The sequence below is a fragment of the Thunnus maccoyii genome, chromosome 5 (assembly GCF_910596095.1).
Source record: "Thunnus maccoyii chromosome 5, fThuMac1.1, whole genome shotgun sequence".
Lineage (NCBI taxonomy): Eukaryota > Metazoa > Chordata > Actinopteri > Scombriformes > Scombridae > Thunnus > Thunnus maccoyii.
Window position 1 is genome coordinate 10,103,923 of NC_056537.1, and position 15,439 is coordinate 10,119,361.

The 15,439-nt window shown below is 41.2% G+C and overlaps 1 protein-coding gene across 8 annotated transcripts in view; it reads left to right on the forward strand.

Moving 5' to 3' along the window:
• peak1 (pseudopodium-enriched atypical kinase 1) overlaps window positions 1–15,439 on the forward strand; it is a 110,840-nt gene that overhangs the window by 77,809 nt on the left and 17,592 nt on the right. For all 8 annotated transcript variants that reach the window (XR_006096146.1, XM_042411162.1, XM_042411160.1 and 5 more), the window contains 2 exons: window positions 1,141–4,661; window positions 14,018–14,265. Coding sequence is in view for 7 of the 8 variants with exons in the window: in XM_042411162.1 (XP_042267096.1) it covers window positions 1,276–4,661; window positions 14,018–14,265 (3,634 nt within the window). In the remaining variant the exon portion in view is untranslated. The remainder of the gene's footprint in view (window positions 1–1,140; window positions 4,662–14,017; window positions 14,266–15,439) is intronic.

Sequence of the window (15,439 nt, forward strand, 5' to 3'; positions counted from 1 at the left end):
ACTAAAATTAAATTAAAGTGAGTCATTATGCTTGATATGTGATTGCATAGTCTTTGCAACCAATTCCTTAAGTTCTTGATGCTTGGTATGCACCTTGGTATGTTCATTGGTATGGTCTTATTGCAGCCTTCTTCACTTTTTGCTGGTTTTGGGGGCTTTTCCCTTCAGTCTGGACCTCAGCAAGCGAAAAGTCTGGGGACTGCCTTGAACAGTTGAACAGCCCGAAGAACTCCTTTCATTGTCTTTATGTTTAGGATCATATCTTGCTTCATTGTCCTAAATCTGTGGTGATTACATATGGAAAGAGTTACTTATCCTACACAGTTCCAGTGTGGTTGTTACTAAGCACCCATAATCACTTTAATCCCCTGAGTTGTTAATTGATTTCAAATCTAGTGTGCTAGAAAACAGAGCCAAAACCACAAAGCCTGGGTACCCTTCTACTACTTACAGACTGCACTGTAAATACATGAGTCTGAAAAACTCTTTCTCCATGGCATTGTCAGACCTCAGTACACGTGAACTCAGCTAAAGCACATTTTATTTCCATCCTCTATGTAACCGTTCTAGTTCATAGACTTTAAGACATTGGAAGTTTTGATTAAATGACAATATCAGTACCTGTATCTCACCTAAGCCTGGCTGAAACAGCCAACAATACAAGACAACAATTCAGAAATAAGCTCTCTTAATCCTCTTCACTTCTGCCCCTCTGCTTTTTGAGTCTTATAGGTCCAGTTGTGAGTTAGCAGGAGACAGATTGCTGCCCCATAGGATAGATTGGCTGCTCAGTAGAGAAAGTGTGCCACCTAATGGAGACAGTGTAGCACTGCCTTCCTAATTCATTCTCTCTCTCACACAGTTTATGTTTCTGCTTCCCTCTTTATTTCAGTTCAGTTGTGTGTGTGACAATTGTAATGGTATAGCGGGATCTAATTTTCCTTGTTTGGTTCAGTAGTTTGTTCCTGCATGGGCATACCTTTTTAATTAACTACATTCATAACTACTCTGTGCAGTGAAGTGATGCATTAAATTGCAACTAAATAAAATGAATGTTTTAAATTTAATTAACAAAAAATACAAATTTATTTATTAAAAATACGTTTTATTTATGCCTTCCTCTTCTGTTCTCTTTTTCAGGTCTGGTATCCCCAATGTTTGAGGCTTGAGTAAAGTTCATCATTGTTGTACTACAGTTAGTTCCTGTAGCCAGTAGCTTCATGGAGGGGTTTCCTGTCCACTGACCCAGCAGGCTGCCTCACAGGAACAGCAGCCATGTCCGCCTGCAGCACATTCACCGAGCACGTGTGGAAACCAGGCGAGTGCAAGAACTGCTTTAAACCTAAGAGTCTGCACTGTCTGGCCCAGAGTGGTGGAGGGAAGCATCCCTCTGAGCAGAGGGCTCCAGCATCTCAGCAACAGATTCCACCCCCTGCTGGAGCCAGAGCCAACCCTAACCTTGCCAACAACTCCCAGAGGGCTGGCAGTGGGTCATCCCGCTCAGGACACTTCCGTCCACCAGTGGCTAAGAAGCCAACCATTGCTGTTAAGCCAACTATGATGCTGCCCTGCTCTTCTGCAGGACTGGATTCAGATGGCAACATGCAACGACCAACAAATGTAATAGAACAGGGCAAAACATCAGCCTTCGCGGTCTGGAATCGCAATGGACTGAATTGTAAGAGGCCAGGTGGTCCTAGCAACAACAACGAAGGAGAGGATGGCGTTGAGGAGATTGAAGGTTATGGACAACTTAGCCCAAGGACCCCTAGTGGAAATAACAACAACAGTGGACTGACAGATGTCCTAAAAGAGATTGCTGGATTAGGCCCCGGCCCAAACCCCATGCATCTTTCTGTCTCTAAAGACTTGTTCTGGGGGCGAATCAGTAGCTCATACCAACGGTCCTTGGAAAGAGGCCTTCCAGCCTCAAGCTGTCTTGCCATGGGAAGCAGCAGTAGCGGTGGTGGCTCTGCTCAAAAACGGGTATCCCTTAGTGATAGCACAGACATCATCAGTGCAGAGGGGGGTCGCTTTTGCTACCCAGAATTTTCTAGTGAAGGCGAAGATGATGAGGATGAGGAGGATGAGGAGGAAGAATCTGAAAGGGATGATGATGAACATGAGAGCTGGGATGAAAGTGATGAAGAGTTACTAGCCATGGAGATCCGTATGCGAGGCCAACCACGATTTGCACATTTCCGTGCAGCCACATTGTCTCCGGTGCCCTTTGCTGCAGGAAAAAAGTGGAATACCGTTCCACTGCGCAACCGCTCACTACAGCGGATTTGTGCGGTAGACTATGATGATAGCTATGATGAGATCTTGAATGGATACCCCTCCATGGACTCCAATGGAGCTCTTCTTCCCTATGGACCTCGTGACATGCAAGGCAGTGGTTTCCTCACAAATTCAGAGTCCACCACTTCTCCAGAGTCATCGTCATCACTACCAGAGGATTCTCGGACAACCTCCAGCAGTGGGAGCAGTGTGTCCTGTGCTCTTCGAAATGGCTTGCATTCTCCCACATCCTCCAAAGCACCTGTCCCTTGCACTTCTCCTCCAAAAAAGGAGCCCGTCCACAGAGCGCTGAGTCCACTCAAGGTGGCTGAAACACACAAAGCTGTCCTGGCCATTAGATTAGAAGAACAGGATGGCAGAGAAGGTGCGTCAATGCCTCAAGCCCTTCCAGGTCAACCAGTTACTATCAGTTTTAGTCCTACAGAGGAGCAAGCTAAACCATACCGTGTAGTGAATCTGGAAAAATCGCTTATCTGTAAGCCTTATACTGTAGTGGATGTGTCAGCATCTATGGCCAACAAAGATGAACAGATTCCAGACTCTACTCCAAAACCCAAAAACCTGTCAATGCCTTCCAGCCCTACATCATTCTGTAGCACTCCTTTAGGTCAGTCCCTGTCTCCAACCTCCCCTATTTCTCCATCTTCGCCTGTGAAGCCAACATCAACCACATCTATTGCCCCCTCAAGTACCTCCCGAAAGAAATTAGGGAGCATACGCTACCAAGAAGTGTGGACATCAAGCACAAGTCCTCGCCAAAAGATACCTAAAGTGGATCTGGGGGTTGGGAGTACTCCTGGCCCCTCCATCCCTTTTCAACACTTCAGCCACAAGTCAGCTCCCACTTCTCCCATTGCTGGGCTGTCTTCCTCCCGCACTGTACCAGTGAAATCCCCAAACTTATCAGAGATCAAGTTCAACAGTTTCAATAACGCAGGCATGCCTCCTTTTCCCATTATTATCCGAGATGAGCCAGCCTATGCCCGCAGCTCCAAGAATGCTGTAAAGGTACCTATCGTTATCAATCCAAGCGCTTATGACAACTTAGCTGTGTACAAGAGCTTCTTGGGACTCAGTGGGGAACTGCACCAGCCAAAAGGGGTAGGTAGTAGGGTGACCAGTCATACTTATGAAGAGATTGGATCTTCTGAAAGTGTCCAGTCCTCCTCAACAGAGAAAACCATCTCTGGTAGAGGCACATCAGAGAGAGCTTCTTTTGAGGAGACAAAAGCTCCACTTGAAGCATTGTCAAAAGCACCAAATTTACAACCTAGAACCACTACAGACTCTAGCACTGTGACAAGCACTGTGATGAGCTCCAATGTTGGGGCTCTCTCTCCCACTGCATCAATTAATTCCCCTGCCATTCTTGCCATTACTGCAAACCTACCTAAAAACAGCCCCACTGCCAATGCTGTTTCACGCACTTGCAAGACAAGTGGAGACACTATTTACAGTAATGATGATGATACCGACTTAGTTTTGTCGTCTGGAACAGTGGTAAGCCACAGGGAGGAGGCCAGTGCTGTGCTTTCACAGATTGTGGCCTCCATCCAGCCTCCTCAGTCTCCTCCAGAGTCACCTTCAGCACATGACAAAACTTTCGGTTCTGAGGAGCTGTACGCCCTGCCACCTGATGCCATGAAGGAGACCCTCACACGACCCAAGTCTCTCTTCTCTGCAACTGATGGCTGTCTTTCCAAACCCAAGAAGGACACGCCCTCGAAAGTTTTGTCTAAATCCCAGAGTGCCTCTGCTGCTGTTACACTCTCCAGCACCCGGTCAGAGCCAAATGCCCCCTTCCCCCCTCCCAGATCTACATCTTCCCCTTACCATGCTTCTAATATCCTCCAGAGACACTTTGGCAACTGGACCAAGAGCTCCGCTTCCAGTTCTCCTGTACGACCCAGTGAAGGTGAAGCAAGTCCAGGAGGAGAGGGGAGACGTATTTCAACAGAAAGTTCTAAACCCAAACGTTGGATCTCCTTCAAGAGCTTTTTTCGTCGGCGGAAAGAGGAGGACGAACAGAGAGAGAAGGTGGAGAGAGAGAAGGAGAAAGGGAAGCTGGTTGGGCTTGATGGAACAGTCATTCACATGCTTCCACCACCACCAATTCAACATCACCAGTGGTTCACCGAGGCCAAACCTGAGGATCCCACTCAGAAACCAACCATCATATTCACCTGCAAACCAGAGAGTGGCAGCACTCCTGGTGATGGAGAAGGAGAATTACGAGTAGAGGAGTGCAGAGAAACTGCACTACTGACACCTGATGAGAGCAAGGAGCCCAGACCTTTGAGCCCAGGGCGAACACCACCATCACACACCACTGGAGGCGATCTCAACAGCAAGGACATGAGGTATTTTGTCCGGGATTTTCTAAGGTTTTATTTACTCTTCAGACACCACAATATTAAAATATGCCTCAGTGACCAGAGTCAAGCCTGTAATAGTAGTACTTCATAGTAATCAGTGTGTTTACAACTATGTTTATACAGTTGGTAATATGATAAAGATAAATATGGATTTTCATCAGAATACTTGGATTTATTTGTTAGAGAAAATATAAAGTTGCTAAACTAAATCCCCATTACAGAGAATTCACGGATAATCTGAAACCAAAAAGTGAAGTGTTTATTGTGGATATGTCTGTATGTAATTGGAAAGGGGATCAAGAATGTGTTCTTTTCATTTGCAAGGTACGCATATGTGCATGGAATAGATTTGTATACCTGTAGGATTTTGACCCTCAGACAAAATGCACTTATGCTGTTATTGAAGTCCTGTAGAAAGGGTTAGGGCTTTTGGCGTCTGTGAGATAGATATTGTTTTTTCACAAATGTTTATTTCAAGATGCCTCTCTCTTTAAGGCCTCTAGTGGAATTCTTAATAATCTATCAAATCAGTTCACACATGCCCTACCTATAGTACATCAACTCTTGCTGATCTAATGAATCATTTCGCATGCAAAGCCTGTATTACCATTACCCACATGCATTCCCTTCAGTGCACTCATGGGACCCAGCTCAAATGAAGATGCTCAACCTTTGCCAGCTGCTCCTCCAAAGTGCCAGGGGTGCTTCTCTCCCTATCATACAGATCCTTCATAACAGATTCTAGAGGTGTTTGATCTTAATTTGGCATGTCTGCTCACCCACTTGCCCAGTCAACTGTATGGGTTGTGCAGTGTATGTGGTCTCTTCCCTAATGTCATCTATTTCGTGAACAGCAGGATCTGTGGTCAGTGGTTCTCCCTCCAGGAGGGGACCTCCGTTTGTTACAAGTCACCCAACAGCAGTCAGATCGACCTTTACTCTATTAATCACTTCTTTAGATGGCATATTCCCTTCAGCTACTCAAAATGCATCAAATTCTCACTCACCCAGCCAGACACACACACACACAACACATACTCACTCATCAGTCCACTCCTGTTTAATCACTGTATTCTTGCATAATAAGTTAATTATTTGTCTTTGACCTGCTGTTGCCCTTTGTGTTTAGCTTCCTGAAGTAAGTGTGAGTAGCGTGAGTAATAGTGGCAGATAAAGATAACCCATATTGAAAGGATTCAAAGGCTTTATTGTCATATGCAAGAATAAACAAGTTATCAATGCAATGAAATTCTTAGTTCGCTATTTCTCTACCTGGTGCAGTCAATTACTCTATTGAAAATATACTAGAAACTAAATTTAATCTAAAAAAGTATTTGTAGGCAAATATACAGACACACAAACACCCACATATTCATATCCACCCATCACACACATACATCCATACATACTGAGGTAGACAAGTTGATAACAGTTGTGCTCAGAACAGTATAAAAGTATGTGCAAAATGACAAACGAGGTGTGCATATTGTCCAGATGTGTGCAAAGTTGCATTAAGTCCTTTCTTTTGTGGGTGGGGGGCAGGGGCAGTGGCTTGGAGGTGTTATGTTATGTTATGTTATGGCCTGGGGGTAGAAACTGTCTTTGAGCCTTGAGGTCCTGCATTTCAGACTCCTGTACCGTCTGCCAGACAGCATGAGTGTGAACTCTTCACACATGGTATTAGATGCACCATATTTTCAGTTCTAAATTATAAAGTTGTTCATGCCTACAGGGGACCTATTATGCTTTTCCTTATTTTCAGTCATATATATATATATATATATATATATATATATATATATATATATATATATATATATATAAAAATGTTAAAATGTTGGCTCATGACAGATTTCTTTATAGGTCATCTGCTCCACACATAGCATGCGAGTTCACTGCACTGCTCCGCTAACATTATAGCATTTTTCCATTGTTTTGGGGGTAGTCACACCGGGCCATGACTCCATTACACTACAAGTAAAATAATTTGTTTACCTGTTGGAGGTGTGCTGGTCGTCTACAGTTCTTCATCAAACATCATCATCACTGTGGCTGTTTCTGCTTATGCTATTCCTCCCTGCATTATTTCTAACTGTTTTGCTCAACAAATAGCCAAATATGTCCATATGTTGTTGTTTAGACCAGTTTTTAGCACTGCTAACAAAGCTCCGCTAATTCAGAGAGGAACATGTGTAACTTCCTGTAAATTCTTCACAATAAAAGTCTCCCATTGTTTAGTCATTTAAAAGTTTGTAATTTGAAGCAGTAAAGCAGGAAATGTTTGATTTACATCAGCGGTAATAAAATATGACTCTTATACACACTGCCCCTCAGCAGCTTCCAGAAAGCTGGCCAATAAGAACAGAGTGGGCTCATCAGGAGGGGGGCCTTAAAGAGACAGGAGCTCAAAAGGACTGTTAAGAGACAGAAGTTATACTGAGGAACTGCATAAAGGTTCAGTATAAGATAAATAAGGAGTTTTTTGACCTGTGAATCATGCAAAGCTACTCTAGTGGAGTCCAAAACTAAAAATTCAGAGCTGGAAATGAGCATAATAGGTCCTCTTTAATGTGACTTGTTTTTGTCTTAGAAGTGAAGCTAAGTGTTATTTTTCATTTCACTCAAAGATAATTAGTCAAATGGACACTGCAGTTGCCAGACAAAAACATCATTCATCAGGAAAGCTGCATACTAAAAGCACTGCTAATAATGTGAGGTATTAATCACTTAGACTGCAGGTTGGATAACACACACTGAAAACATCTCCCACCCATCTGATGGCAGTCATCGTTATTACACAATATTTATAAGTCTGTTCACAGCAGGAAATTACTTGAAGTAAAAAAATCAAGTCCACCAAGTACGTGATTTATTCTAGAGTGTATAAAGCCAAGTTAGTATAAAAAAAAAACCCCAACCTTTGTACTTCAAGTTCGTCAGTCGGTGATTCAACAATGGATCCTCTGACTCACCCTGGTGTACAGGATACATAAAAAAACTCATGTCTCAGGAGTTGTGATTTCCTACAGTATTATGAAAAAGTCGCATCAAACATGCAATATTTTCAGTGTTTATAATATTCCACAAGTGCCTGTGTACCCTACCCAGTCAATTACAAATATATAATTCATGTTAACTAATTAGTAAATGGGGCATTGGGCAGCAGGCCTTATGTGAGGTCAGTACAGCATTACCTTACCACCTCTTCCTGGGATATCATGATTTTTTTCTGAGTTTGAATGCTAAGTGAAAAGTTCTCATTATTTTGTTTAATCAAACACATAATCAAACTCAGAAAACCAGAATGCATCTCACAGCCACGCATGTGTTTAGTGGGAAAAACACCTACTGTACTGTACTTGAGATATTCTTGTTCATCTTCTCACCTGATATCTCATATGTGAACTTCCCCCTTACACTGCCTTCATCTGTGTCTTCATTTCTCTTCATGTCCCTGCCATATTATCCACATCTTGTGGGTATATTTTAAGGTGCTTGGCTTTCCACCATCACTTTCTCTGTTTTGTGTAATTTTCAATCCTCTTCCATGCCTTCCTTCCACATTTTTCTCCTTTGAGCCCCGAGCTTTGTGAACTCTTAAATATTTCACTCCTCCATCCTGTCAAGCGCACGGCCCCATTCTGTCTCTTTTCTAGCGTTGCTGCTTTTCTCTCTTCCTCAAGCTTCAGCTCTACCCATCTTTTCTTTCTTTCTTTCCAGAAGTTCCTGTCTCTTCTCGCACTTCATAACAAATGGTACCAAGTAACAAGTATATGCTAGTTTTGCTAAAAATATGTAATGTCTAGCTAATACCATACTAAAATTGGACATGATGCTGTGCTTTATGTATTGAAGGGTACCCAGTATACTGTATGTTCCCCAAAAGTTTGATGCCAAAATCCAATTCATTAGTTACAGCAGAGTTTTTTGCTGTTCTTGCTTCACACAGAGTCATTGAAACTTAAGTTTATAATGTCGAGTAAAATAACTTGATGGCTATTCAACACTGGCCAATACCATGTTAAGTCTGAAGAGCTGATGTCAGCAACAAAGATGAACTTGTTGTAGTATCCCCAGGGTATCCCTCATACACCGAATGTTTCTCCTGTTAAATTGAGCATTCAACATCAGGGAACAGCTGTCTCAACATGAAAAAAAACGAACAGCTGTTAATGAAATGTAATGAAATCAGCAATAATCTTTAAAGTTTTATTACTTTTCTAAAAACATTTCCAAAATAATAGATTAGGTTGTTCTTACTTTGTTGTCATTGTTAGTTTGCAGTACAGTAGTATATGCACACACAGTATGAGGTACATTTACACACTGTACAAACAACCATATCAGACAATGAGGAAGCACTTCAAAGCAAACCGGATTAAACAAGTCACATCACTGAAACACTGTCAAGCATTTTAACCTTTGGTCTAGTTTGCCTTATCTTCCTTACACCTACCGTCTTTTATTGGACAGTTTGTTATGTCTCTGCTGTTTACAGCAGACACTGTGAACTGGTCAATTAGTAACTTATTTATTCACTTGTTTTGTAGGATCGGTGTTACAGTGCTACTCCACTCTGTATTTTATGTTTTTCTCACATATTTGCGCATGGTTTTTGACTTGACCCAAAAACATAAAATAGCTGAACATCTCTCTTATGTTTCTATCCACTCCCAAGCTTCCTGTGGTGGTGTGGGGGAAGATGTGACAAAATCAAAGTCTACAAAGGGAATGGGCTCATGGAATGTGAATAAATTCCTCAGTGCTTTAGTAACATACGTTAAGGGGCTAGGTAGATTATTCAAACAAGTTGTCTGAGTTTATTAACTACAAGATCCCTCAAGTCAGTGCAGCTGCAAAGTACTGTAGTTCTGGAGGACTGGAGTTAGTTTGCAGGAAGTGAATGGACTTTCATGATTCATAGGCTTCTTAAAAACCTGAATGGTCCCTCAGTAAACAGACCAGTCAGGTCAGTGATTACTTGTCATGAACCAGTCACACAGATCATTCTCCAGACCTTTAGTATTGATTGGCAGATGAGGGGTTAACTGCTGTGTTTTTTTGACTGGAAGCTGTTTTATTGGCTGACAGTGGGCGTGCTCTTCAGCGCTGGCAAACACACCTCACCTTAGACAGGTAAGAACATTCAAAGAGGGAGAAGCAGAGGAAGACGAGGAAAAGACACATGCAGGGAAATATGTTTTGATTCCTCACAACAGGCCAGCCTGCAGTGACTGCTCTAGCTAGAATGTGAATTCACCTCTGCCTTGTATTCAAGGTTTCCAGATGGGAAGCTGTGTGAGCCAGTACAGTGGGTAAGCTTGAACTGAAGCCTTTTTCTTTCATTCACCTCTGTAAATACCTGTGACCATCCAGGCCAGTTGAAGTTGTTGACTTAGTTGGGAGTGGAGGTTCGTGATTTGTGTTTTGGACCAACGATTGTTCATTTCTCACAGCAGAAGTCTGAAAAAAAAAAGAAATGTACTGAGGCAGCTTCATGCTGTCTGAACAAGTCAGGTCCTGACATTGAAACGTGTAGCAGCCATAAAGGTATTTATTGTGTCAAGGGCCTCTCAAGCTGTCTGTCTACACTGAATGTTTTGTTTATACGGGAGTATATGCTGGTGATTGTCTTCTTTGTGTTTTAATGCTGTTTTGGGATGTTTTCTAGCTAATTGTAACCCATAAATAGTTTGGTTTTCAGTAGGATTAATGTTAGTTGTTCCCTGTGTAAGGTACAGTAAGGTAATTGCAGTCAAGTTGAAACCAATCTATTCACGTAGACCGAACAGGGAAGAACAGAAGAGGAAACTGAGTTAACGTGTACAAGTCAGGCAGATTTCTTATGGTAAACCATCTGTATTCCATTATATCACACTGTACTTTATGCTGTTTTGTTTGTAATTACAGTATACTCAGTTTTTATGCCTCCATCTCTTCATGGTTTATTTAATCCTTGTTTTCTAGTTGGCTCACAAACCATGATGGGCCTTTTATATCAATTGTCTACTGCTGGCAAGTGCTAAAGTAATTCACTGTGGCAACTTGGAGGCTATCGATTGACTCTCTTTTAAAGAGACACAGAGGGATTATGGTCTACAAAGACAGATCATAAACATGTCAGATCTGATGCTTTCTTCAGACATAGTGCCCCAGGATACAGACAGACACTTGAGCAACTGGATTTTTTCTTTGAACACTCGCATTTCTATCATGTCATGGTCAAAATATCACAGATTCGTGTTCTCCTAAAGAACATCACTGCTTCAAAAATAACAGTACGATATAAGATGTTTCTACTGCAGAAGCATTTCTAGGGAACCTCTTAAGATATTCAGAAATAGTGATTCTCAAGAATGTGAGTTTGATTTATCTCAGTATCTGTTTCTGCCTGAAAATGTTTACATAGAAGTTGATAATCATCTTTAAAGCGAAAACTGGACAGTGTTTTATATTACTGAATATTTAAGTTTTTCTCTCTAGTCATTCATCTCTTTGTTCTGTTGATAATACATACCTTGTGTATTGCTTTGTTTTACCCTTTTTTTCTTTTTCTTACTATTTTATCATTGTTTTAGATCCTGCATGTTGCTATTTGTCAGCACGAATGATTGTGAATTTTAAGCTAAGTTTAGTATTGTCTTTGCATCACACGTCTTCAAAGTGCCTAAAACAATTATTCAAAGATCTTTAACCTTTTATAAAAAATGATCTAGACACACTTGATTTAGTTGGTGATAGACTAAGAAGAATATTAGTTTATTTTACTTGTGCACTACATGTTGTAAAAGACTATGCTACATGACTAAAATATTAAGTTGGACAAGCCCCCTATAAGTTCTGTCTTGAGATGGGACTTTTTATTGACAGGGACTTTTGCCTATGATGGCATAAATCATTAGTCATATTTGGAACATGTGTTTCCAATATTGCAGTCAACGGAAATAACACGTGTGATTCAGGATAATACAAACATATTGCCAACCTGCCCCACCCATGACAACCCCTGTGGCAATGTAACCAGCTCTTTAAACTCTGTGTGACCTTTTTTCCTATTTATGTTCCCGTCAGTTTTACTTTGGGCCTATATGAAATACTTTTTATTTATTATTCACCACAAGGACAAAAAAGATAAGACAGAAGAGAAAGAAGTATCCAACTGCAGTGTCAGGATAGTAAACAATATGTCACCACAAGAAAATTTGAAATGTAGTTAAGAACAGATGGTAGTCACTGTGGCAAGAGCAGCAGCGGGTATTTCGTGTATCACAATGGGGGTTAAAATCTACTGTAGTTTAGAATGTCACCCTACCTGGGTGGCCACAACCCAGGTGGTCTGAAGCTTTAATCTCTCACACAGGTTACTTTGAAAGGCTGCGACTGAACTGTTAGAGATCAGGGGTCAGTAACCGGGTCGCTTTGAGTATCTTATTTACTGTGATCAGAGGGGCAGACTGATCCCAGATGGCTCTCAATGAAACACCAGCTGTTGAGCTTTTATTCAGCGTAGAACAGCGAGACACAGTTATCCAGGTGACTGTGGAAAAAAATCTGTCTTGATGTTCTGGTTAACAAAAAGCTCTTTTTTTTTTTTAGTTGCGCAAATTGGCTCTTGCCTCCCCGCTTCAACCAGCTGACATAAAGCTTTCTTTTTTACTATCACGTCGTCATCGTCAGTTCTACTGCATGTTTAATGTTTTGCTCTTGTTACTGTATTGCATCATTTTACTCGATGATTCGTTGTAGTTTTGTTTCAACTTGTTAGCCTGGTTCTCTCAACTCCTGTATGAAAATAATTGGCTAGAATCAGTGTTTGGATTGGAAGTTATTTATAGGATTATCATTTAATTATTATATTGTCTTGCTGATTGTGACTTTTTTTTAAAGCTGGTCTTAATTCTAAATTGATTTAGGAGATTTGGAACAATGCCTATAATTTGGTCCGTATTTGACAGACAAGAATCAATCTGTAGCTGGTCAGAAAAGTTTTTGTTTTTTTTTACAGTGCAATAATATGGTGATGCAGACAGGCCCCATGGGCCAATTGTCACGCTGTCACTTCCTTAAGAAGACACATTGTCAGATTGTTCAACTTGCATATCTGGCAGCAATGAGTGTACGACAAGTCTCTTCATAACATCCCCGGGTACTTCACACTGATTGCACTCTCCAATTTCACTCTCTCGATGATAACAAACTGTAAGATATGACCCAGATTTCTAGTTCCCACAACTCTATTGGGCCACTGTCAGTACATTATGATGATATGACATCCATTTTTAAGATGCTGTAAGTCATTCTGATAACAATAGAGACATTAAATGCAGAATATCATAAAGAAGGCAGGCACTTTGTTTCATAATATCACATTCCTCTATGCTCACATACAGCTCTTGAGGTGACAGTTTGCGTCAGTGTTGCTGCACTTTAAATATGTGAGTCAGGAGAAAACTGACACAGTTTTGTTTTTGTTTTATTTTGTCAAGTCAAACTTTTATTATCCCACCAGGGGAAATTTTGTCGCAGTTTATCTTGTTAAGCTTCATGGTTCATTAGACTATCCCTCAGGACAACCAGAATTCTTTCATACACTCCCGGAGTTTTGTGAAGTATCAGATTTTAAAAAAGGAGATGGCTAATAATCACATTTAAGTCAGTCACTGTAATATGACACCTTTTCATCAATCTGTTGTGGCAGATTCAGATGAAATTAATCGCACCTCTTTGAACATCTCAAATCACAGCCACCCACTGTCATAGAAGGATCTTCAAAAACGTATAAACACACTGCATTGTGACCTGCTTAGCCTTTTTTCCTCCATCTTCCTTCAGGCAATGTATGTGTAGTTGCATCTGAAATGCATCAGACTTCAAAAGCCCCCCACTTACAGCAGTGCTGGCTCTAATACATCACTTGCTGAGAAGGATGTGAGTGAGCTGATGAAGCGAGCGAGCAGTGATTTGAGAGTTTGAAAAATTACAAATATCAAAACTTTGTTCTATGTATTTTGTTCATATCTTGTGATGTTAAATACTGTTAACTATCTTAGACAAGACGAACAATGACAGACTGAAGCGCTTATCAAAAGCAGCTCATTTATTTATCTATAAACTCTTGTCTCTGCAGCACAGCTCACTATTATCACTCTGCTTCTTCTCTAACTTGTTTTGCAAACAATTCAATGTGGAATCAAACCTTGTCATAAGCAGAATACGGAATAAAGTCATAGATTTCAAACAAATCGAGAAAATAAACAAAATGATTTAATTGCACGGTAAATAGATCAAGTATTCCACATTTTCATGACTAAACAAGCCATGTCTTTCTCTGTCATCTGCAGCCAGGTACCAGTCAGTGCCAGCAATGCCAGGGATCGGGAGCTGCCCGGTGCTGCCTCCCTGCCTGCCAGAGTGAATCTGGGGCTGGTGCTTGGGGAGGGGGAGGAGGGCCGCACAAACCAGGTTGCCACACCAGCCTCAGCCAGCGAGGGCAGCGCCAGCCTAGGAGAGCCAGAGGAGGACGGGAATCACTCCCATCATTCCCACTCTCCCGCCTCCAGCCAGTGCAGCGCTACCTACAGCAACCTGGGTAAGAAAGACACGTCCAAGATAACTCGTTGGTTTCTGAAACGACAGCTGACAAAATACTTAAAACATTACTTACTGTGCTGTAACCGTGGGCATTATAAAGTCTGCATTACCTTGCCAGACAGCTGGATTCGCAAGATCATGACATCACAAAATCACGCAAGAATCCATCTTCTCAGGCTTCAAGTTACGCGCTTGTGTCCGAACCAGCGACGTGATCTCGTGAATCCAGCTGCCTCCCAAGATAAAAAAATTGTGATAGGCGGTGATAGACAGATGGTTCATCCAATCACCTGCCAAATATTTTATGAAAGTGCCTGCCCTTTTCCAAAGTTTTCAAGGACGACTTCTCAGTTGGTTCTGCGTAATAAACCATCTGACTTGTCAGGTTTAAGTCTGCAAGATTTTATTGTCAAAATGAACATGTTCCTTCCATGTACAGTACGCTGTCTTTCTAAGATGACAATATAATTATCACTTTGTACGCATAAATGGATTTTCATCTTTATTTTATATCCCAACACATCTAAAACTTGTTTGTTGCCTGCTGCCAAAAGACACTGTTTACTGCATTACAGTAAATAGGGTCCTGTTGCAGCCAGTATAGCTCACAATATGCTTCACATAAAAAAGTGAAGAGAAAAATGGAGAGAAAATGCAAATTAGTTGCTGATTATGCACCAAAATCCCTCTGAGCAATAAAAGTATACACAGTTAAACACCAGTGTTTGTGCTGCAAATGTTATCTGATTTTTTTTAATCTGATTTTTAATAATTTCTTGATTATAAAACAACAACGGAATGTATTTTTAGAGAAAACATAGTATGCCTCTATATGGAGGTTCTATTTAGTGTTGTTGTAAGGGTTTCTAACTTGGGTTTGTGGATGCATGTTGACAGTTTGTGTCAGTTTGTGCAGTTCACTTCACTCCTAAATGTCTGATTTAATTTTCCTCCGGCATCAGCACACCTCCACATGTGATAAGTAATAATTTATTCCTCGCTAAACCAGCCGGAGCACAACATCTCAACACATCTTCTCACCCACTGTACAGCTTGCAACTTTGAATCTATAATAATTTGAAATGAGTTATTTAAGCTGAAGCTTGCAGTCTTTGTCTCTGACAGTTTTGCTCCTGTTTGTGTCACATTTTTAGGAAAAGCACAGATGTAAG